This window comes from Amblyraja radiata, chromosome X (genome assembly GCF_010909765.2).
Source record: "Amblyraja radiata isolate CabotCenter1 chromosome X, sAmbRad1.1.pri, whole genome shotgun sequence".
Lineage (NCBI taxonomy): Eukaryota > Metazoa > Chordata > Chondrichthyes > Rajiformes > Rajidae > Amblyraja > Amblyraja radiata.
This window is the reverse complement of record NC_045999.1, coordinates 5459416-5484448: the sequence shown is the minus strand read 5'-3', so window position 1 is coordinate 5484448 and position 25033 is coordinate 5459416. Positions and strand designations below refer to the sequence as shown.

The following is a 25033-nucleotide window of genomic DNA, read 5'->3' as shown; positions in this document are numbered from 1 at the left end:
GGCTGGAGAAGTCGCGTTGCGGGAGCTCCGGGAAGCGGTCTCTCCCCCCGGACCCGCGAGCTCCCGATGTCCCAGTCCACCGGACCTGCAGCTGCGTTGCTGGAGCCTCCGAGCCCCAGGAGTCGAGTTGCAGCAGCGAATCACCACCGCTCCCCACGCTCCGAGGCCGGCCAGCCCCACGATGGTGAGTAGTCCGCAGCTCCGCAGTCTCCCGAGCCCCTGGGTCGTTCAGGTTGGAGGCCGCTCCACGGTGCTAGGCCCCAACGACAACGGAGACCCGACAGGGAAAAGGACGGGTCTCCCGGACAGGGAAGAGATTTTAAACTGTTTCCCCCCCCCCCGCCCCCCACATATACACATTTAAAACCAGTATTAAAAAAACACCAACACTACATTTAACTAGACAAAAAATAAAAATAAAAAGACAGACAGGCTGTAGGGGCTGCTGCAACGGGTGAGTCGCGCCGCCAAATGGCGGTTTGCATGGCTGTTACAGAGAATACAAGGAATTTGAAGAGCAACATCATTACTTTATTATGTTTAAGAAGGAACTGCAGATGCTGGAAAATCGAAGGTACACAAAAATGCTGGAGAAACTCAACGAGTGCAGCAGCATCTATGGAGCGAAGGTCTGAAGAAGGGTTTCGTCCCGAAACGATGCCTATTTCCTTCGCTCCATAGATGCTGCTGCACCCGCTGAGTTTCTCCAGCATTTTCGTCTACCTTCATTACCTTATTAACTGCTTTTCCCATTTGTTTGCTATAAATCAATTGACGTCTGTAAATTGTAGTCCCTTGTGTTTTTTTGTGCTGGATATAGTAGATTTTAGAATATTGTGGTTCATGGGTATAGCTAGAAATAAAGAGATGTGCAGGTGTGTTTTACTAAGAATGCTATAAATGACCTGCGCTGCCTACAAGCGTTGTTCACTTGTAGTTTTCTGCTGTTCTGTTTCGTCATCGTTTACATGCACCTAAACATAACTGCAAGTTTCTCACATTTCCTGACAACATAGAAGGAGGCTAAAGATAGACACACAATAATGGAGTAACTCAGCGGGACAGGCAGCAACCCTGGAGAGAAGGAATGGGAACGTTTCGGGTCGAGACCCTTCCTCAAACGTCACCCCTTCCTTCTCTCCAGAGATCCTGCCTGTCCCGCTGATTTACTCCAGCATTTTGTGTCTCTTCGGTTTAAACCAGCATCTGTAGTTCCTTCCGACACATAGAAGGAGGCTATCTGTCCTGTCAAATCTATGCCAACACTCTGATTCCCGTCTGTCCCATTACCCCTCATATTTCCCTGCAATCAATTCTCCTGCTACCCACCTACCCTCCAGCACATCTGTGGAAGGTGGGAGGAAGCTGAAGCAGTGGGGAGAATATGCAAACTCCAAACGGAAGACACTCGAGGTTAGAATTGATCCCTGGTCACTGAAGATATTTGCCAGCTGTTGAGTCACGATGCTGGCCCCTATCAGTAATCAGGAATCAGTCTCAAAATCACAGGTCATTAGCTGAGAATGCTGGTTAAACTGTTTTGTTGAATGCAGCACGAACTATTTTTAAATTGAAGTTAAATCGAAATGTAACATAATCCTAAAACAACCTCTCGTGGCGCCTCTCGTGCAGATGAGCACTTCACAGATGAATGAAGGGTTACAACGATGGTACCTCGGGCCACCGTGAAAATGAAGTTGCAAACCTATATTTTGAAGAATGGGTTAAGTAATGATGAGGAAAAATAGTTTATTCTGCATTGAAACAATAACTAATACATACTATGCATTTTAGATTTGTTTAAGATTCTTCAGCCAATGTTTTAATGTTTTCTTCTGTTGTCCACATCCAGGGGGAAAGAGTATGAAAGCTCACTGGAAGCCAAAGCTCAGATCCCAGATTCTCCCTTCAAAGCAAAGTAAGTGCCATTTAAATAGATAAGGCTCATTTAACATGTAAACAGCAATTAAGCCATTGTGAGTAATGGTGGCTAACTTCTCCATCTGCAAGTCGAGGTTTGAGATTACGTGAGGGAAGGAACTGCAGATGCTTGTTTAAACCAAAGATAGACACAACGTGCTGAAGTAAATAAGAGGCAGCATCTCTGGAGAGAAGAAATGGGTGACGTTTCAGGTCCAGACCCTTCTTCAGACTGAGAGTCGGGGGGAAAGGGAAACGAGAGATATAGACGGTGATATGGAGAGACATACAACAAATTAATTAAAGATATGCAAAAAAGTTACAATGATAAAGGAAACAGCTGTTTAGATTACGTGTATCTAATCTAACTTAATGGAGCTGAGGAAAAAGAAAGGGTTAAACAATTTATATTGGAATAGCAAAATCTTTGAGAAAAGGGTTGAGAAGCAAGTGAAAGCCACTGGCAGAATAATCCAAACTGCTGTATCATTTTTTACGGTAGTTACTGGCCAATGATAATGGATAAGTATGAAACAGAAGGGGCTGTTTGTTATTTACTATGTAGTTACCAGAAATCTGACCACACAGCTCTATGGAAGTGCAATAGATCAACAGTATTGAGAATTTCTTGCAGATTTGATGATTATACAATACAATACAATACAATACAATTCAATTTATTGTCATTTGGACCCCTTGAGGTCCAAACGAAATGTCGTTTCTGCAGCCATACATTACAAACAAATAGACCCAAGACACAACATAATTTACATAAACATCCATCACATTGCTGTGATGGAAGGCCAAAAAAACTTATCTCTCCCCCCGATGTCAGAGTCAAAGTCAAAGCCCCCGGCGGGCGATGGCGAATTGTCCTGCAGCCATTAAAGCCACGCCGGGTGATGCAAGGCCGCGCACCGGGTCTTGATGTTAGAGCCCCCGGCGTGCGCTCGCAGTCCCGCAGCCATTCCAAGCCGCGCGGGGCGGTGTACTTCTGCTTCTCCTGTATGTATTATTTAATATAGATGCTGTAATGGAACAAGCAATTGCACAAATTGATTTGTTTAAGAAAGAACTGCAGATGCTAGAAAAACTGCAGAGTCTGAAGAAGGGTTTTGACCCGAAACGTTACCTATTCCTTCACTCCATAGACGCTGCCTCACCCGCTGAGTTTCTCCAACATTTTTGTCTAGCACAAATTGATTTAGTTTGCTTCTTTGTTAGGAAAACTTAAATTAGCCATGTAAAGTGGTACTGAGTCATAAAGAAGAAATCAGCTGGACAATTACATTTAGTCACAACTGCCCTAGAGTTAGTTGCGGGGTAAGAACCCAGTCTGAAGGAGGGTCTCAACCCGAAACGTCACCCATTCCTTCTCTCCAGAGATGCTGCCGGTTCCCCTGAGTTACTACAGGATTTTGTGTCTATCTTTGATGTAAACCAGCATCTGCAGTTCCTTCCTACACACTGGGATAAGAAGTGATAGCAACTGGGGGCCCCGCTTCTGATCACCATGAAGTGGCCTTTGCTGAGAATTAAATCTGTGTAGCAGTCTTAGGATGAGGGCAGATTTTGCAAGATTGTGATGCTTCCCATGCAGTGTAGTCGGAACACTGACTGAATACTCGCACGGCCACTTGAATGAAGGGCTGCTGGTGACTACAAAGTGAGGACAAGGAACGGGTTAGTGTCAGAAGCCACGATGCTCTCTGTATTTACAACTGATAGATGTAAAATTGATAGGAAAATAATTAGAACTAAGCAATCTGACTTTAAAGGCAATTAAACTTCTTTACCCAAGTTTATCAAAACAATTAAACATTCTTAAAAATTAAAGCCAATTTTGTATCCTTTCTGAAACTTTATGGCCTTGTCTGTAGAAACTGTGTTGGAGGAGTTCAGCACTGTGAGGAAGTCCAATTACAATGAGAGAGATTCATTTTATCCAGGTTCATGTTATTTCAACTGAATTCACCTTAATTCCACACTCTCAAACTGTCAGGTTTTGCAGCTGCTTTGGATTAATTTTTCCAATTATGTTATCAAAGCATGATACCTTAATGAAGTAGATGCAGAATTAAAAATCAGCAGAATTGCTGTTTGTTGTTTCTACTTTTCCTTCATAGTGAGGTTCAACATTTATGTCATGTTGTTACTTGTGGGCGGAGCACCAAGGCAAATTCCTTGTATGTGAATACTTGGCCAATAAACTTACTTACGTACTTGTTTGTTTACAGTAAGCTGAGTGACCGTAAAAACGTTCCCATTGTTGCAGCATAGTCAGAATTTCAAGCATGAAATTGTCATCCCATTCAAAGTGTCATAAATAGAACCCCAAGACACACAGCGAAGATTGCAATGAAACATCTACTTTCCATTTATAACTAACCTTCCTTACTTGTGTTAACTATTTTTCTGTTGCAGAAGAGTGTTGAGGAATATGAAGGTTTTTATCATCCTTTCTGTTTATTACCACCTACAGTAAAGAGTTGATCAGAGATCAGAATTCCACCCTCTGGGTTTGCAATTCGAATAGATAAATTGGCTGCCTTAAGTTTCATGGTCCCAAAATGCATATGCTTCAAGCATTTTCTCATTCTATGTGAGATTTCCTGTTCTCAATTTTAATCCCTTTTCTGGCACAGTCACTTTTGAAAGTTTCTACTGGCAGTGTGAGACCTGCCTGTGTCAGCAGTTATAGCTTAACTGGTTAGGAACTCCGATTGTCTTCTGCCCAGGTAAATTCAAAAAGTAAGTCTAGTATTAATAACAGGCAAGACTAGTATGAAGAAGGGTTTCGGCCCGAAACGTCGCCTATTTCCTTCGCTCCATAGATGCTGCTGCACCTGCTGAGTTTCTTCAGCATTTTTGTGTACCTAAGACTAGTATTTATATAGTTTCATTGATAAATGCCTATACTGGCATTCTGCTCAGAATATCTTGTGTGTGCATTATGAAATGTTTCCTGGAGCTCTGTGTATCTACCATTCACGCTAAAATGTCCCTCCGCACTTTGCCGATGATTTCATTGAGGAAAAATTAAATTAAATACTGTACTCCGAAGTAACTTTTCCTTTACAAATCTATTTTCGTACTCCTTTGATCAACTGATAGTTAAGTACTCAGTCACCGCATAGCTGATCAAAGACTCAAAACTAATTCCTCACAATTAAAGTCATAGAATTATGCTAATTGTTCTACTGGAGGTAGGTTGGGAATTTATTAATCATAAACTATAATTTCACCAGCTTTATACAATTCATTGTCTCAATTGTCAATGTGAAACTAGCCTGAGATATTCACTGTAAAATTCTATCAACTCGAAGAGCCACTATCTTAATCCCAGCGCATTTGATATTCTTCTTCCTGTTATAAGGACAGTGGTAGCTGTCATTTAAAATAAAAAGATTTGCATGAAAGCCTGAGGGGGAGCTCAAGATTATGATTATCATTTGCACAAGAATACAAAGAGTTCTCTTTTCTCACTGTTTCAATACTTTTATAATGAAATACTGACAGGAGATATCATAATTCAGCTATTAAAATATGAGGGTCCTAATGGTGCCATAACATGTGCTTCAATTGAATTACCACTACTAATTCAGAAATGGTACGTTAAACAAGTGAATCATTTCGTGGGATTTTTTTTTTCTGGCTAGAATCGGTGAAAACCTGCGATATTGAATGGCACTGTTGGCTGCTTCACCACTGTAGGTTTCCTCATAGTACAATGTGAATTTACAGAAATCTCTGCTTTAAGTGTCGAATAGGTCAGGAGGACACATTATTGGCGACAATGCTGAATACAAGATTCAACTGTCAGCTCCTTATGCCAGTAATATAGCGACCCTTCCATCCTATGTGAATGGATTGGAGTGAGAAAAATAAGTTTGTGAAAAGTTTCTTTTTGAAGCCATAATATGAGAGGTTCCACTGGGACACTCAACACTCTGTCATTGGCTGGGGTCAGAGTAGGCATATAGTTTATGTACCCGAGAGCCCTTTTGACAGGTGAAAGCTTTGTTCAATGAAATGCTTCGAGCTGAGCTTTTGGCAGTAAGGTTTATTAAAACCAGTACCCTTGAAGTATGAAAAGCATACCACCCGTAGACTTCACACACCACAGAAAGTCCCAAAGCATTTCACACGCCATAAATTACTCGAGAGTTTAGATTAGTTTGCCGTTCTGTCTTCTACTGAAGGCAAGCAAGGATTCTAGTTGATTATTATGATCACGGAAGGAGGAATGTTTGCCGGAGAGTTGAAGAACATCATGGAAATCTATATCAGTTCCCTGATCCATCATATATATCACCGTCTATATCTCTCATTCCCTTTCCCCTGACTCTCAGTCTGAGGAAGGGTCTCAACCCGAAACGTCACCTATTTTCTCCAGAGATGCTGCCTGACCTGCTGAGTTATTCCAGCTTTTTGTGTCTATCTTCGGTTTAAACCAGCATCTGCAGTTCCTTCCTACGCAAGATAGACAGAGCCTTTGTTTAGTACCTCATACATGGGGAAAATGCTATCAGAAATGCAACAGTGGTGTATCATAATAGCTAATATATTCAGCATCAAGCACTTGACTCGGTACCAGCAATTAGGAAATGCAGATATTGTCATGAATTCTCGAAATGCAGGCAAATGTAAATACATTTGGCATTGTGGTTGAATTAATATTTGATTGTGACACTCAAACAAAGGTGAAGTGTAATCATTTTTGTGTTGGGTTTGAGGAATCATTAAGCCCTCATTGATAGTTTAATGAGCTTTAATTGATAGCAAAAAAGGGAAAATATATGCCAAACACCATTAGTAAGGATTATTGCATTTCCATTCTCAGGAACGTTACTATTCAGAAGTGTTGAGTGAAACCGCACAGTTTCTCAAGGAAAAGTAAATCATTCTTGAAAATGATAGGGTCGCAAAAAAGAAATTGGGGGAAGAATCTGCAGGTGTTATTGATCCAAAGCACTAACAGAAAATGCTGGACTTACTAGGCAGGTTGGGCAGCGTCAGAGAAAGCTGATGTTTTTGGTTAAAGATCCTTCCTTGCAAAAGTAGATTGGACTTTTTTGCCTTCCATCACAGTGAGGAATGTGGGGAATCTGCTGTGGTGGATGTTTATGTAGTTGTGTGTTTTGGTGATTTTTTTTTGTATGGCTGTGTGGTAATTCGTATTTCACTGTACCTTAATTGGTACAAAAGACCTTTGAAACCTTTATGACTCTATGAGATGACCTCGCTTTCTGGACATTCGGGTTATGACAATTTGTCCTTGCAGAACTTACCAACCACATCTAAAATTTGAGATGCAGATTAAAATTTGTTCTCATGGAATTTATGTGAAAATAGTAAATGTCAATGCAACATTTATCATTTTGAAATTATTTTTTTCACACGTGTAAATAACATGACATCACAATCTGTTCCTTGTGTAGGCACACAACCTCCTGTAACTGTAGTCACCTGTAAAGAACAGAGGGAAGTACTGCACAGGAATTGGCCCTTTGGCCCACATTGTTTGTGCCAAACATGATACCTGGTGAAACCAACTTCACCTGCCTGTATATGTTCCATATCCCTCTATTCCCTATACTTCCATGTGGCTATATAAAAGTCTCTTAAATGTCGGTATCGTACCTGCCTCCACCACCACCCTGGTAATGCGTTGCAGGCACCCACCATTCTCTGACTGCTTACCCATCGATTCCTCTCCTAATATTATATACTTCTATCAAGTCTCCCTTCCACCTCTGATGTTGCAATGGATTATCTCTTTTACATTCAGCAATGCAACCAACATGTGTAGTTTACATCATTGGAAGTAACATTTAGTTAGCCTTAATATATGCAAAATATTAGTCATAAATGGTTGATATTGTTCATTTCTTTCTTGGCAGAGAAGATTTCATAATTCTAGGAATGTAGCATCACATCTGCTGACTGCCCTTTGATTGAACACTTTCTAATGTTGTCATAGTCTAAAAGAGTGCATTGTATAAGAATCTTGAAAGTTCATGCCAGCAATCTCTCAGCCCTGAAGATCTAAATTATTAAGGCAATTCATAGAACTCTGGCCATTGTCCAAACATCTACTTATCGATCGCCCTATCTCTCCCCCCCCCCCCCTCCTTCCCTATCATCTGTATCCACCTATCGACTCACTAGGCTTTGTCCTGCCCCTCTCTTCCAGGTTCCTGTCCCGGCCCCCCACAATCAGTCCGATCCATGTTCTCCAAAGATGCTGCCTGACCTGCTGAGTTACTCCAGCACTTTGTGTAATTCTTTGTAAACCAGCATCTGCATTGCCTTGTTTCTCCTAACCAAGTGTATGTTTGACTCCAAAGTATACTGCTGTGAGCAGCCCATATTGGGCAGTAGGACCAATTGCAAGACTCTGGTTACTATTTGATGGATGTGTCCATTGATTTGCTTTAACTGGCTAAGTGGACTCGACCCCAAACTGAATAAACGATGATGATCAAGCTCTGGGATAAACTTCGACCATGCAGCCAACTCAGCTTCTCATATCCTTCTTTGGCTTCTGAGCTGGTCAAAGGTTTACGTAAACTGTGCGACTGCCGACATCAAGAGTCAGCTGCCTCCTTGAGATGTTTTATGTTCTGCTAATTACACGTCCTGTAGAAAGTGCCGTTATTTTGTGGGTTTCTGAAAATTAGGAAAAGCACAAACCGTACAATTGAAATACAAAAAATGTGAAATATTAATTGGGGTCATAGTTAGATGAGAACTGATACATTGAAAGAAATTTGGAAGCATAATAAATATAGTTTATTAAAATATTGTCCAAGATTTTGTTTTACTCAATTGGCTTTTGTAAAGCTAACATCAAAATGTTGTTTTGGTGCCGAAAGCCTATTATTAATTGTACATTGATTGCAAAAGATCTATTTATAGACCTTGTTCACCAGATTGGTGATTTCAATTTAGCTCATTCCATGCAGCCTGTTTTCCAGTCACAGAATACTTTATCAAAAAAAATACACTAACAACCTCCAATTAAAGCTGACCACATAATTTAGATTCTGAAGAGTTACTCGTGCAACTCGTGGCTTTATCGTGGGGCAGTTTCCTTCCATTTAGAAGGTCAAGCTGAGCGAGAGGGTGTACAAATTCAATTTCCAACCAATTAGTTCAGGCAGCCTCAGTGCCTCGAACTAATAGATGCACGTCTTAGATGAATGAGAAGCCGTCAGTGGCATTTAAATGAGATTCTAAATTAAAACATATTCTGAACAGATGATCTACTGCATTGAACAGACTCCAAGACTCTTGTGCCTTGTCCAATTAAAATCAGGCTGGTTCAATAGTGCTTTATATGTCACATATGCTACTGCGCAGTGAAATTCCTTTTGCATATATTACACATGTGGGCGCCACCACTTTAGACGCCATTATTCAAAGTCCAGTCGGCCCATCTGCCCATCATTGTGTTCCTACGCCGCTTCCTGCTAAGTATCTCTAGTAGAAATCCAAAACTGGTTGCTACCTCTACATTTTTCACAAATAAAAAATTCTCATCCATCTTTCGGGTATCATTATAAGTATAGCAGTATTAATTCCCGTTTGACATACATCATATTGTGCTATCGTACATTTTTCCCACCTTTCTTTCATCTTTGAGCAGCTCTTAAAAATATACATGTGACCAGCTTTCAGATACCTGTCCTAATATGTCTTTACGTAGCTCTGATTGCTGCTGTGAATCACCTTCTCTCATTTTATTGTACAGAAATCCATACTATTGGTCAATCCACATTTTGATGGTAATTGCTCCATTTTGTAATTGGATGTGGAGGGAATTCTGATTGTGTGTCTATCTCAGGTTTAAACCAGCATCCGCAGTTCCTTCTCATACCTTGTCCTTACCTTTATTCTGCATGCCTACTTCAGCTAGTGTTAATTTGAATATTAATTGGTAATAAAATACTTTGGTTGATGCATTTTTTAATGCTAGGTTGTTCGATCATGTTTCATGAGCTGTGGAAGGCAACCAGGGTTCTCGTGGTGAAACTAATGGAATCATTCCAAATGTTTATTTAATGCATTGATTTCCTGCAAAGTGTCCCTCTGTAACTTGGGGAAATGTGCATTTGGTTATGATTGCCATGTGGCTGCTTGGGATTCATCCATAGTTTGTATTTCAGGGAACATCTGTGTGGAATGAGCTTCCAGTGGAAGTGGTGGAGGCAGGTTCGATTTTATCATTTAAAAATAAATTGGATAGGTATATGGTCGGGAAAGGAATGGAGGATTATGGTCTGAGTGCAGGTAGATGGGACTAGGTGAGAGTAAGTGTTCGGCACGGACTAGAAGGGCCGAGATGGCCTGTTTCCGTGCTGTAATTGTTATATGGTTATATCCCTGTTTAATTTAGTTCGAGAAAGTGCCTCGTTTTCTATCCGTTGTCTGTAATCTTGAGGAATCCTCTTATTACTCTCACAAACTGACCTAGGCAGTCTTGCAAGGTACTTGTACAAGGATCGAAGCTGTAGGAATGAGCAAGGAGTGTACAGCCAAAAAGATGACCAAATGAATGTTGCATTATTAACCATTTTACTGAGATGGAAACCAGGACTGTGTTCAAGGTCACATCCCCTTGATTTACTTCCAGGAAATCTCTTAATCGGATTCAAATCAAAGCCCTTGGAAGGTTGCCTGTGAAATCCTTCCATATTGACCAACATGCTTATACTTTCCACAGCAGATGATGGTCTGTATTGCAGATCAAACTTCAACTCCCCGGACATCTTCTTAGTAAATACCAAAAATGCACATAGATTTTGGAATGCTGAATAAACCCATATATAGCTTGTCAACCTCAATCCCAAGCAGTAATTGAAGAAGGAAAAATGGGGAACACTTTAACATTTATATCATGTCACATTTGAATTTCAAACTCATGTCCTAGAGCATATCTTCGAGTGGAAATTCACAGATGATCTGAAAGGAACCCAGGCTCTTACGCAGTTCCAACATACTCTTACCTGGATATTAGACTTGATAACAGAAATTAAATATCTCCTTCTTAGGCTTCCCTCTGTGTCATTTGAGTGGTGGCTAATGAAGCCAATGTACACTGACCCATTAGAGAGGTAGGAATTGCATATCAGGGAAGTAGATGAGTAGTGTGGGAGGTGTGGTCCTTCCCCCATTTATGCTGGGCTTGGAAACTCCTGATGCGTGGGCCGATGATTGTCAATGCCATCAGGAATGCTGCCTTTCCATTTTGAGCTGCCACAGGCAAAGGATTCCCACGAATGTGGACATTACACATTTTCAAGGAGGCTTTGAAAATATTCTTGGCATGAAGGAGCTCGAGTTGGGGTAGCTGTTTCAGGAATCTAGTGTCATGTAAAGTTTAAAAGAAATGGCTAACCCAGTGTAAGCCAGTCGGAGATGTTAGTTGTGGAGAGCAGGCTGATGTTGGTCTACTACCTTGCCAGAAGATTGGAGGTTTTTTTGGAGAAGGCATTGGTGGTATCTCTGTAGTGCTTTGAGCCTCCCACTGACAGAAGCACACAAGAGAGTAGGGGCATCTGCTTCCCTCTTTGAAGCTTTGCCAGGTTTGACATCTATTCGTTTTCCTCAGACAGCCAAAATCTGCAATGAAGGCAATAGTGAATCTCTTCATCCACAATGCCTGTCTTCATCGATAGGTGGGTCCGGAAAATATATGAAGTAGTCTATTGTTTGTCATTGTTGCTTAGTGTTTGCCGAGTGGACAGATTGATAGTGGACCATTGTTTTTGCCCATGTTAAGTGTAAGACACATTCCTGTTTTGGCAAATAAGTCAATGATAACTTGTAGCTTGGGTCTGAACAGCACACGTTCGTTCATAAGAATCGCCTGGATATTGCAGTTTGTTGACTGAAGTTGGGGTGAACTTGGTTCTGGAGTGTAAGTTGAATTATTTCTCATTCATACTGTAGATTTTTCTGACCTCCTTATGAAAGCTACCATTCACCAAATAATTCTGCCATCCCTACCTGACCAGTCATAGGCATAATTCTAATCTAATGTTACTTAGTTTGCCATGTGAATTGAACTGGTAAATCGCTCACTTTAAAAAAAAAATTCTACTAAAAGACCCCATGGCTAATTTATTATGATAACTAATGTGATACGTGGCTTTGTCAGGGTCAATAACACCTTAAGACCCGACTTCGGAGCTTCGGAGGCTCCGGCTGCAGGTCCCTGGTGGGAGACCGCTTTTCGGAGCTCCCGCAACGGCAACTTCTCCTGCCGGATTCGCGGGGTTAAATTACATGGAGCGGGGCCTAACATCGCCTGGCGCGGCTTAAAGGCCGCTGGACTTACCATCGCCCGCCGGGGACTTTAACATCGTGGGCCCCAGTCGCCTCGACGTTGCAGTTGGACTGCTGGACCCTGGGAGAAGAACAAAGGGAAGAGATAAGACTTGGGCCTTCCATCACAGTGAGGAGGTGTTGGAGATTCACTGTGATGGATGTTTGTGTAATTTGTGTTAAGTGTGTGTCTTGGGTTTTTTTGTAATGTTAAGACTGGAGAAATGCAATTTCAGACCAAGCTGTTTGAATGACAATAAAAGGACAATATTCTATTCTATTCTAAACAATGAATTCAAAATTCTCTTCATGAGAGATTCCTCTTTATCCATTATTTTGCTTTAGCTGACCAGTGGTATAATTTAATGGAACACTTTATTCTTTGCATACAGACTGCAGAGGTTGGTGAAAGATCTTCTGAAGCAGCAGCAAGGACAGGATAGTGGGCCGTGGGCAAACAACAAGGTGTCATCTCTTGACAGAACACTGGGGGAGATCATCCGTATTCTGGAGAAGCAGGTACTTTACTTTGATGGTTTATGGAATAGAGATAAATAATGCCGGACAATGAAACAATACTTTTTTTTCCCTTTTGCTGTAATATCATTGTATTTCTGCAGAATATCTGACAATTGCTGATGGTGCATAACAAAGTTTCCACCTTTCATTTTGACTTACTTAGACTTAGTTCCTCCCACACTGTTGAGTGCATTGGGCAGCAAGCTTTCGCCATTCTGTTCGGTTATGTGGGACGTCTTTCATTTCGAGCACAATAATAAAAGAGTCTCCTAATTAGAAACTGTTCACGATGTGGTAGAATTGCATACAATGTCCCAATATTGTTCACATTTCAGAGACTGACCCAATGTTAAGTGTAAAGGGCCTGTCCCACTGTACGAGGTAATTCAAGAGCTCTCCCGAGTTAAAACTCCTGGTAAGCACGTAGAATGTACGTAGCGGGTACATCGGAGCTCGGGGACGTCTCTCAGCGGCTCGTAACGCTAACGGTGGGTACTCGGGGAAACGCGGTAAGCTCGTGAAGATTTTTCAACGTGTTGAAAAATGTCCATGAGAGCCCCGAGTGCCTACGAGCGGCCATTACCGTAATTCTCCTAGTTCGAATCAGGGAAAACTCGGCAGAACTCTTGAATTAGCTCGTACAGTGGGACAGCCCCATAAGAGTCAAGAGTAAGACTGTGATTGAGTTTGTACATTTTGATAAAAAGCGGTATGAACACTGGACTCTGAAGCATTAGATGATTGCTCCTACATCCCATCTCAAATGCTTTTTGCATTTCTTTGAAAATTGATGATGGTTACGGGTAACATTTTGGCAATCGCAAGTTTAATTCTGCAATTCATGAAAGGCAGGAGAATATTCTTAAACTGTGGCCCCCGGTTCTGGATTCCCCCATCATTGGGAACAGCATTTTGTGTCTATCTTTGAGTTACTGCAGTACTTTGTGCCTGAAACTGTGTGTTGGAAAAGTTTTTCTTCTTCTTCTTCTTCTTGCGTATGGCGTGCACAGCCTAAAGTTGTAGGACAACTTGTTCTATTTGATCTTATTTTGATTGTGCATGCCGGGTTGATTGCATTCGTCGAAACAGGGCGGACCACGTGAAGGTTGCGATCTCCCACCCCGGAAAAGTTTTTAAAAGAGGCAAATAAACAGGCAACATTTCTTAAGTCGAGAATCAAGATACAGAATCCGAATGCTGTACCACAAATGGTGTGAAAAGGAAGAGGAGAAGCATTGAAATATGGACATGAAAGAAGAAATGCTCAAGGCCACTTGAGGCCAGGAGCAGTTACAGCTGGGCAAATCCTTGAGGACTTAAACGGTCCAATTGAGGTCTCAATTTAAGGTTTGAGTGAAGGTCACTAAAGGTCAACTAAAGGTCAATAAAAGCGGGGGTTGATGGACAGCAACGCAGAGTAAATAGCAAGATGTGGATGATTGTGAGACGTTGTTGTCAGTGAATATGTGGTTGGCAGGGGCAAGGGTTGAAATTATTGTGGCAAAAGCATGAAGAGACATTTCAGTGTGAAATGGGTGAAGGTGAAGAATGTTACACAGGTAGAAGTAGGTTGGTGATGGATAGGAATCAGTGTTCGACTGCGGCTCAAGGAATGTCACGGTTTAGTTGTACGTTTGACGCCAGAGATTGTGATGAAATCAGTGGGACACGAGGTGAATTTATAGCAAGGTCTGAGAATGCCATCTTGTCCCAGACTTCAGTAAAAGGAAGCAGCCAGGTTCATAAATTCAGAAGTCATAGGAGCAGAATTAGACCATTCGGCCCATCGAGTCTTCGCCACCAATCACGGCTGATCTATCTTTCCCTCTCAATCACATTCGCCTGCCTTCTCCCCAAGAGCGGAACTCACTATCAAAACATGGAGGAGAGGGAGGGGACACAATTTTTTGGCGGCCGCGCGCGTATGCACGCACACACACACGCGAGGCTTCGGAGGCTCAATCCAGCGCTAACTGCAGCTCAACTGTGCCTGTCTCACTGGGTTAACTACAGCCCTGTCTGGACTGACGGGATACCAGCGCTGCTTCTCCGCGCTGGCCATATTTCCCGCAAGCCCAGGCAGGTTAACCTTGCGGGGATGTCGCCCACCTCTCAAAACATGGGGGGGACACAGTCCCCTCTGGCCCCCCCGAGGTTTCCGCCCCTGCTTCTCCCCATAACCTTTGACACCCTTACTAATCAAGAATCTGTCTGAAGAAGGGTTTCGGCCCAAAACGTTGCATTTCCTAGATGCTGCCGCACCCGCTGCGTTTCTCCAGCACTTTTGTCTACCTTCGATTTTCCAGCATCTGCAGTTCCTTCTTAAACAAGAATCTGTCAACGTCCTCTTTAAAAATACCTGTGACTTGGTCTCCACAGCCGTCTGTGGCAATGAATTCCACAGATTCGCCAATCTCTGACTACAGAAATTCCTCCACATCTCCTTTCTAAAGATAAATCATTTAATTCTGAGGCTGTGCTAATCCTAGACTCTCCCTCCCACTTGTGGAAACATCCTCTCCAAATCCACTATCGAACTGTTGTTTGATGCATTTTACAATTGAGGGTACATTGTGCCCCACTTCTATTGCACACTTGGTTTTGATGTGCAATCCGTGCAGCGGCATTGCATAATCTTACCTATAACTTATTTTGCCCTGGAAACCAATAAAATTGCATTACTTAACAGCATTTTCAGTCACCCACAGTTTCTTCTCCATACAGACAACAGTGGCTGGCTGTCGTTTTAGAAAACTAGACGAAAGATTAGCATCTACAAACCATCAGGCAGTAATTCCCTTGCTAACTTGTAGATCCAGACACATCTCGCGTGTCAATGAGTTAGGAATAGAATCCTGATGGTGTCTATCATTGACTGATGGGTGGGAACAGACACTCTTAATTGAATTTCCCTTGAGAGGCTAAAAAACATCACAAGATGGGAGGGGTGGAGCCTTTGAGAAGCTGCCTTCCATCAAAGCTGTCAAATTGTGTGCAAGCTTGTTACACAGATGTACATTTACTAATGACTTACTGGTTTCAGGGTATCTGCCAACGGGTGAACAAAATAGGTGGCATCTCCCAGTCATTTACAAGTCACTGCATTTAAAAGTAGGAATATGGAGGTTTCAGCAATAAATGGTGAATCAACAAAAAAATAATTAAAAAAATCAGGTTATGGTCAAATATCATAATCTCTATTTCTGATTCCTGCTCGCCTTTCCCACCTCCTCAAATGATAACCTCCTCAGTCGGTGTTACCAGTCACTCCCAGAGATGGGAGGTAAAGTGAAGCCAGCAGGGAACTGCCCTCTATTTGTCCCCCTTGTTGCCTCTCCATCCCATTGATCATTAGGGCTATATTCTTAATATTAGTGTTTAATGTTCCCAAAAACTATTAAATATAAAATTATTATACATGCCCCTCATTGCATCCTTTAGTTTAATTTAGATACAACATGGAAACAGGGCCTTTAGCCCAGCCAAGAACACATTGATCATCCCATTCACACTGGTTCTGTGTTATCCCACTTCCACATCTACTCCCTACGCACCAGAGGTAATTTTAAAGAGGCCAATTAACTTACAAACCATGTCTTTAGGATTGGTTGATTGCCTTTTTGGGCTATTTTGTTGTTGCTGTCATCCTATTATCCCTAATCATCGCACGTAGCTGTAACTTATACCATTTGGGTTAACATATTGTATTTATGCAGTGTACATAGTAAATTCTTACCAAAGACCATATCCCTCCTCTGCCGCTTGACTCTGAAATTAATAGAAATGTGTCTAATTTTGAATGTAAAATATGCTACAAAGTATGGCCACAAAAATAATTTTGCAAAGTACAAATTTGTTCTCTCATATATCAGCAAATACTCTCCATTCTTTTGTAGAGGGAATTTAAATATATTTCTGACTACTATCGTTTTGTGTTTTATCTCCAAACAAATTTATACCATCTGTGAGAATTTTGATAAGTATTTTTCTGCATTTGCATTGTGTACAGATGGTGTGCTGGGTCTAATTTCTCCCCCTCAATAGTAGTTGTCCCCAGTTCTTTCCCAGCTCCCTTTTCCTACGCACAATCTTTTTTCAAATGTTACTGATCCAAGTGTAAAATAAAAGGCTTTGATTTGAGCATGAACCATTCACAAACTCAGGATTTCTAATAAATTACCTTTTAACATTTTAGATTTATAGAGTGATAGAATACTTTGGCTCAATTTGCCACAAGGACCAAGATGCCCCATCTACACTAGTCCCACACACCAGACCCGACACGTCACCTGTTCCTTTTCTCCAGAGATGCTGTCTGACCCGCTGAGTTACTCCAGCACTTTGTGTCTAACGGCCTTCCTACAGCAGGGTGACCCCAAACCAAAACATGGCAGAATAAATTGGAAGTAAATTTGCAAAGATAACACCAGCAGTATGGAGTTTGCGACTAGATAATGTCTTTGATAGGCATTGATTGAATTATTTTTAACGGACCTGGGGCTATCTGAAAAAATAGTTACAATTTGGATTGGGACTTCATTCGTTGGAACTTGGCCAAAACATTGCAAAGAAAGCAGGTTGCTTGAAGTTGTCCAGTTCAGTGTTAAGTCCTGAAGGCTACAATGTGGCCATGTGGGGGATGAAATGCTGTGTCATTGACTAGAAGATCCTTCAGTTTGTCTGCAAAAAAGGATATGAAGAGCGGGAATAAATTAATGAATTGCAAAAGTCTTAACCCAAAATTTACCGTATTTCTAAAATGCCACATTGACTAAAAAAAAAAATTCTGATTTTGTCTGGTTGGACTTCTGCCTGGCCACCAAATAAACTGTCCTAAACATTTATTTTAGCAAAGCTATCTAGACATGGTGGTCAAATTTATTTTAGCAAAGCTATCTAGACGTGGTGGACAAAGTCTGATCGTAAATTCTGAGAGAAGGTGCCAATAATCCGCCAATTTGATACTGTTTTTACCTCCTTCAAATGGTCCCATGGTGATCGCCCACTGCACCTACGGCAGGTTTATTTCCAATTGTTACCTCCCATCTGTAATTTGCATTTATCCCCAATTTGTCCGTCAGTGGTGATTGATTTTGTGGGTGGAGGTAATTTTTCAGGAGGCATTCAGTGACTTGATTTACATTTTCTTGATGTTAGGAAATGGAATTGCTATTCTTTTACTATTGAGGCTATTGGACCTGCAGTTCAACAAAATACCAATAATAACCAAAGGAGACACAAAGTGCTGGAGTAACTTGCTGGCCTTGAAACACTTGAGTAACAGACGGGGTGGGAGATTGCAACCTTCACGTGGTCCGCCCTGTTTCAATGAATGCAATCAACCTGGCGTGCACAATCAAATAAGATCAAATAGAACAAGTTGTCCTACAACTTTAGGCTGTGCACACCATATGCCAGAAGAAGAAGAAGAAGAAGAAGTGAGTCAGGTAGCATTCCTGGAGAACATGGATAGGTGATGTTTCGGGTCCCTTTTGACACTTGAAACGTCACCTCATTTGAAATGGTAGACTTTATTGCTATATCCATTGAGTTTTGTTACATTTTTATTTCATGCTCTATGATTTTGTTTTTATCAATTTATCAGATTTTTGGCACCTTCTCTCAGAATTTATGACCAGACTTTGACCACCATGTCTAGATAGCTTTGCTAAAATAAATGTTTAGGATAGTTTATTGCTCAATTGCTTTCACTGATTGGGTGGGGGGGGGGGGGGGGAGTGGGGGTATATTCAGATTTTTTAACACAATATATATTCTGCTATTATTTTTACTTCTACACTAATGCACTGACTTGATTTTGCTCACATGACATTCCATGCTTTACTGTCCTTTCCAATGAGATTCCACCATCTGCAGCCAATTGTTGCCTCCACCTACATACTTCCAGCCTCTAATATTATTTTGACACCTTCCCTCCCCCTCCTGACTCCATTCACCAATTAACCCCTCCTCACCAGAAATCACCTATTGCTTGCCAGGTCTTGCCGCCCCTCCGCCCTCTACTCGTTCAACCAGATAAATGGACTCAGTTGAAAAATTGGTCCCATTTCTCCAGACATGCTGCTTGATCCAGTGACTTCTTCCAGCAGATTATTTGTTACATCTTCAGTCTCTTGTTTGCTGGCCTTGAAACATCTATATTGTTTGCTGGCCTTGAAACAAGGGTGATATTATAATTATAATAATAATAATAATAATAATAATAATAATAATAATAATAATAAATACTTTATTGATCCCCTCAGGGAAATTCAGATGTCCAGAAGCCCCCAACCAACAAACCCACAGATTCAAAACGAACGCAGACAGAAAATACATAGAATACAATGTGGACACTACCTGAGAGCAATAAATACTTAAATAGACCAATAATTAACAGTTAAAAATTAAAAATTGCAAAATGCATCCCCCTACAGCCTAGCGGTCCGAATTATAAAATCTAATGGCTGCAGGGGTGAAGGATCTCCTGAACCGCTCCGTTCTACAGGGCAGGGAGAGGAGCCGGTTGTTGTTCCGAGTGCTCTTTTGACTCTCCAGAATTACATGGAGGGGATGCCCGGGGTTTTTCAGAATGACCTGCACCTTGTGCCTCATACGCCTCTCAAGCACATCCTTCCCAGAGTCTACTCTCCCCTCCAGCACTGAGCTAGCTCGTTTAACCAGTTTGTCCAGCTTCTTGTTGTTTTTTGCACTAATACTGTTGCCTCAGCAGCCAACAGCGTAGAAAATAACGCTTGCAACCACAGTGTTGTAAAACATGTGCAGCATATCATTACACACATTGAAGGATTTGAGCCTTCTGAGGAAAAAGAGTCTGCTCTGGTCTTTTTTGTAGAGGGAGTCAGAGTTGACAGACCAGTCCAGTTTGTTATCAAGGTGCACTCCAAGGTATTTATATGTCTGCACCACCTCAATGTCAGCCCCTGCAGCGTTGACCGGCTGAAGGGGGAGCTTGGACCTGCCAAAGTTAACCACCATCTCTTTAGTCTTAGTTGTGTTCAGGATGAGACAGTTCTCTTCACTCCAGGCACAAAAGGAACTGGTCAAGTTCCTGTATTCCTCCTCCTGCCCGTTCCTTACACATGTCACAATCGCTGTATCATCTGAATATTTCTGTACGTGGCATGTGTCAGACTTATAGTTAAAGTCTGCTGTATACAGGGTGAAGAGGAACGGGGCCAGAACCGTTCCCTGTGGGGCTCCAACATTGCACACCACTGTGCCAGAGACACTGTCCCCCAGCTTGACAAACTGTGGTCGACCCGTCAGGTAGTCGTATATCCAGGAGATAAATGTGGAATCCACCCCCATCTTAAGCTTGTTATTCAGAATCAGGGGTTGGATGGTGTTGAACGCACTTGAGAAGTCGAAGAACATTATCCTCACATAGCCACCGGGTTTGTCCAAAAAGGAGTAGATCCGGTGCAGCATGTAGAGGACTGCGTCATCCACCCCAATGTTCTCCTGGTATGCAAACTGTAGTGGGTCGAGTGCGTGCTGGACTTGTGGTCTCAGGAGACGAATGAGTAGCCGCTCCATTGTTTTCATGATATGGGATGTAAGGGCGTTGATCTCGGTCGGCCGCCCTGCTTTGGGAACCGGCACGAGACATGTCGGATAATAAACTGTTGATACTGAGTTTGCAAAGAACTGATTCTTTAGAGTTCCTCTAAATTAATTCCACAATTGTTGACCTGTTAAAGGGCCTGTCCCTCTCTCACGGCCTAATTCACGACCTCTGCCGAGTTTGCCCTTGACTCATACTCGCAGCATGGTCGTCATGAGGTCGTAGGAGGTAGTAGGTAGGTCGTAGCAGGCCGTGATGCTAGTCGTAGGTACTCGTGGCATCAAGTAGGTCGGGGCGTTTTTCTAGAGTGATGAAAAATGTCCACGAGTAAAAAAAATCGTGAATCAGGTCGTGAAAGTGGAACAGGCCCTTAACATTACCAGAATTCAAGATTGCTTTACCTCTGGGACACAGCCACAAAAGGCTATGGGGGCCATGTCAGTGGATAGTTTTAGGGTGGCGATTGATAGGTTCTTGATTAGTACAGGTGTTAGGGATTATGGGGAGGAGGCAGTAGAATGGGGTTGAGAGGGAAAGATCGACAGCCATGATTGAATGCCGAATGGCCTAATTCTGCTCCTAGAATTGACAAACTAAGAGTTTACCTTTTTTGAAAAAGAACGCATAACTGTATGAGGTATAGATAACAAACATATTATTGTTTGTTTATGGGTTGTATTTCTTAAGATGTCTGTTGTTTAAGGATGGTTTGCTTCTGGTACACTCCTGTGGTTCTGAGGGCACTGAATTCTACAGACTGCAACACTATGCCTCCCTTGACTCTTTTAAAAAAAGCACCAAGACTAGTTTAATAGGCGTTGTTTAAGAAGGAACTGCAGATGCTGGAAAATCGAAGGTACACAAAAATGCTGGAGAAACTCAGCGGGTGCAGCAGCATCTATGGAGCGAAGGAAATAGGCAACGTTTCGGGCCGAATCCCTGAAGGAAATAGGCAACGTTTATTTGTAGACAACATTTGTAGGCAACGTTTGTTGCCTATTTCCTTCGCTCCATAGATGCTGCTGCACCCGCTGAGTTTCTCCAGCATTTTTGTCTACCTAGTTTAAAAGGCGTCAGCCGAGTCTGAATTATAATTGTAGAGGCATATGCCTGTTGATTGTCACAGGAACAAAACATTACAAAGGCTCTTCGACAATCGCACCTCCCAAAAGAGCAAGAGGATTTCATCCAGCAAGGATTCAATGTGCTTGCGGGATCTTCAACTAACAACAAGTGTGAGGAGCTTTGCTTCACACAGACTGATAATGGCAATTGACCATGTTTTTCCACAAGGTGGCACAACGGATAGATGGGAATACTGCAATGGAATTTTCAGCAGTGAGGAAGAAGGAAAAATTCAGCTGTGCTGAGGGAAGGGGGAAAAATGACATTTATTTACCTCCAGCCTCTGATGCAGTGACACAAGGAAAGTTTCCTGGGATGGCAGGACTTTCATATGAAGAAAGACTGGATAGACTCGGCTTGTACACACTAGAATTTAGAAGATTGAGGGGGGATCTTATAGAAACTTACAAAATTCTTAAGGTGTTGGACAGGCTGGATGCAGGAAGATTATTCCCGATGTTGGGGAAGTCCAGAACTAGGGGTCACAGTTTAAGGATAAGAGGGATGCCTTTCAGGACCGAGATGAGAAAATCATTTTTTACACAGAGAGCGGTGAATCTGTGGAATTCTCTGCCACAGAAGGTCGTTGAGGCCAGTTCATTGGCTATATTTAATGTGGCCCTTGTGGCTAAAGGGATCAGGGGGTATGGAGAGAAGGCAGGGATGGGATACTGAGTTGGATGATCAGCCATGATCATATTGAATGGCGGTGCAGGCTCGAAGGGCCGAATGGCCTACTCCTGCACCTATTTTCTATGTTTCTGTGTTGGAAAAAGTCCAGAAAATCTCATGCACTGTATAGTTCTCGTATGTTGCCATTAGAATTTGATGTGTATCGTCTATTGATTGCAAGATGCAGCATGATATCTATTTGAGTAAAGGAGAGCAAGGAAATAGGGATTATCACTAGAAATAGCTGACATTATCCAACAGAACTTCAATTCTCCAAACTGATGCTGACTCTTTTCTCTCAGTCCTAATAAATCAACAGAGAAAAATAATTCCCCTAACACTTTCAAATACGAAAATGTAACTTGAAAGTGTAAAATCATATTTCATTTTTTTCTGCCATGCTTTGTGCATGAAATCAGAACATGTTTATTTTGTTCCATTATTCTACATTGTTGTGAACTATACTAATGGATTTCGGGTTCTGCAATGTATGATTTCACAGGTCTATAAAATACGAGTTGGTAATACTTTAAATATTTTACTTCAATTAATACATTGTTCGCGAGAGTGCCATTTGACACTGATATAACAATACTGAGGACTGCCTTACTTTAGCCTCCATATATAGGAATTGTGGAATATTTGTATTCAGTGAGTTATGGTGGAGTGTAAAGAGAACAAAATCCTAATTCAAAACAGTCCCATTTACAGTAATTAGTTGCCAGCTCTGAAGTGCTCAAACAACCTTCTTTCTATTTCAAATCCTTTTTTATTTAAACCATTTGCCCAGATGAAATCCTTAATGATCTGTAATCTGTTGATGCTTTGAGGATTTGAAGGAAACTACAATTCATCACTAATTAAATTAAATTCTACCCAGATTATTCTCACCCCCCACCCACACCGCCTTTTTCTTAGTGTAAATTGCCTCGTAAGGACAATATGCTTCAGTGGGTGGTAATATTCGTTAACCATCTTTAACATGACATTATGTACACTGATTATCAGAAGGTTTGATCATTGATAACATAAAGTTTATAAAAAATCAAACTCGTGGTACCTCACCATGAGTATTTTTTTACTCTTGGAAACTTTTCACACTGTTGAAAAAACTTCACGAGTTTCCGCGTTTCCCGAGTACCTGCCGTTAGCATTACGAGCCGCTACGAGACATCCACGAGCTCCGACGTACCCGCTACGTACAATCTACGTACTCACCACGAGTTTGAATTTTTTTTTCAACTCGGGAGAGCTCTTGGGTGAAATCGCATCGTGGGACAGGCCCTTTAGGTGAACAGCCCACCATATCCATCGAGTCCTTGTCCTGCAGGATGTTCCGTGCTGGCCACTGCCCGATCCACGTCAAAGTCTGGGAGAATTTTATTCCACTGAATTGGTTATGCTCAGCCAATACCAAGCATCAAGGATTGATCTGTAAACCTTTCCAATCCTTGTGCTGCAATAGATACTGGCAGATGGCCACTGTCATCCTTCAACAGGAAGTTAAGGGGCACATATCGAGTGCTACCCAGACTTGTGAAAGCTGGCAGGAATCACAAATCCCCCTTTTTGTTTTCAGCTTGCCTTCTGACCATTTAAACATACACCTTTCCGTGGTCATAACTTTTCGAGATGCCTCAGATCATTCATACCTGCTGGCAGGCAATTTCTACTTGGCTGGGGAGAAGCCCAGGACTGTATCCAATACTTTAGCATCAAGCTATTTTTATTTAAACAGCAGTATATATTCTCCTGGGATATATAGTAAATTTGTTGATTTCTCTGTGTGGTGAGAATGCTATTTAAACAGAGAATGAGGCATCTCAAAAAGGGGAACAAGGAGTATGATGGTCTTCCCCATGTTCAATGAACAAAGTCGGTCATTTATTATATCATTGATTTCAAGAGGCCAGGAGTTATAATTTTGGTAATACAACTTTTAGTTTTGCATGCAAGGAATACACCTTATTTTAATTGGGTAAGTTTTTATTAGACCAGTGCTAGTTTTGTTGGATGTCAACTTTGCCTAATACAATTCGACCATGAATCGCACAAGAAGAGACAAATAAAAGATGGTCAGCAAAAATACCAGTATCATCAATCCTACATTTGCCTTGCATTAAAGTTGGACAGCGACTATCGGCAATGAAGATGTGTTGCAGTGTGGTGTTAATGCACTGCTGGCTGCCTTCTGCATCAACCCAAGGGCGACGGTAACAGCATTGTTGCAGATAAATTGCGATGCAGGTTTTTATTGTGCTCTTGACAAAATTTGTAAGAGATAAATTGTGGGTGCTGTCCTCAGCAAGGGAATGTTTCTTTAAGTTAACCATGCTGACCTTGTTTACTTTTAAGTGAGTGACTTTCAGGTTGGCAGAGACATCAGTGGGAGTTGTGTAAATAGAGATTAGATTTGTCTGGCACTTGGCTATGGGGTTGAAAAAATCATTATTCCATGATAACTTATTAAAGTATATGTTCATATTTAGTTAAATTAAAACCATTATGAAAGCCACACTACATAGAATTGTGTGAGTTTACAACACCAACTTGTTTGTCTGCCTTCCATGATTTCCTATAGCATTTTTTTCCTCCTTGTGCACTTCATCTAACGTCAGCACATCCTGAAAAATAACTTATTTTTCTCTGGTTTATTGTATTGTTTACAGTGTACTGTGTTTGCATATTCTCTTGTGCTGCTGCAAGTAAGAATTCCATTGTTCTATCTGGGACATATGACAACAAAACACTCTTGACTCTTGTCCCTTTCTCCTTTCCACATTCTTTTGCATTTCCTCAATGCATCCACACTATTCGCCTCAACAATTCCCTACCATGGGAAAGCCTGTTTCCATTTGTTTGATTCCGGTGGCTCTC

General features: G+C 41.6%; 1 protein-coding gene across 2 annotated transcripts in view; it reads left to right on the top strand.

Annotated features, from left to right (window-relative positions):
• scaper (S-phase cyclin A associated protein in the ER) overlaps positions 1-25033 on the top strand; it is a 228012-nt gene that overhangs the window by 117822 nt on the left and 85157 nt on the right. For both annotated transcript variants that reach the window (XM_033015029.1, XM_033015028.1), the window contains exons 21-22: positions 1853-1918; positions 12645-12771. In XM_033015029.1, coding sequence (XP_032870920.1) covers positions 1853-1918; positions 12645-12771 — 193 coding nt within the window. The remainder of the gene's footprint in view (positions 1-1852; positions 1919-12644; positions 12772-25033) is intronic.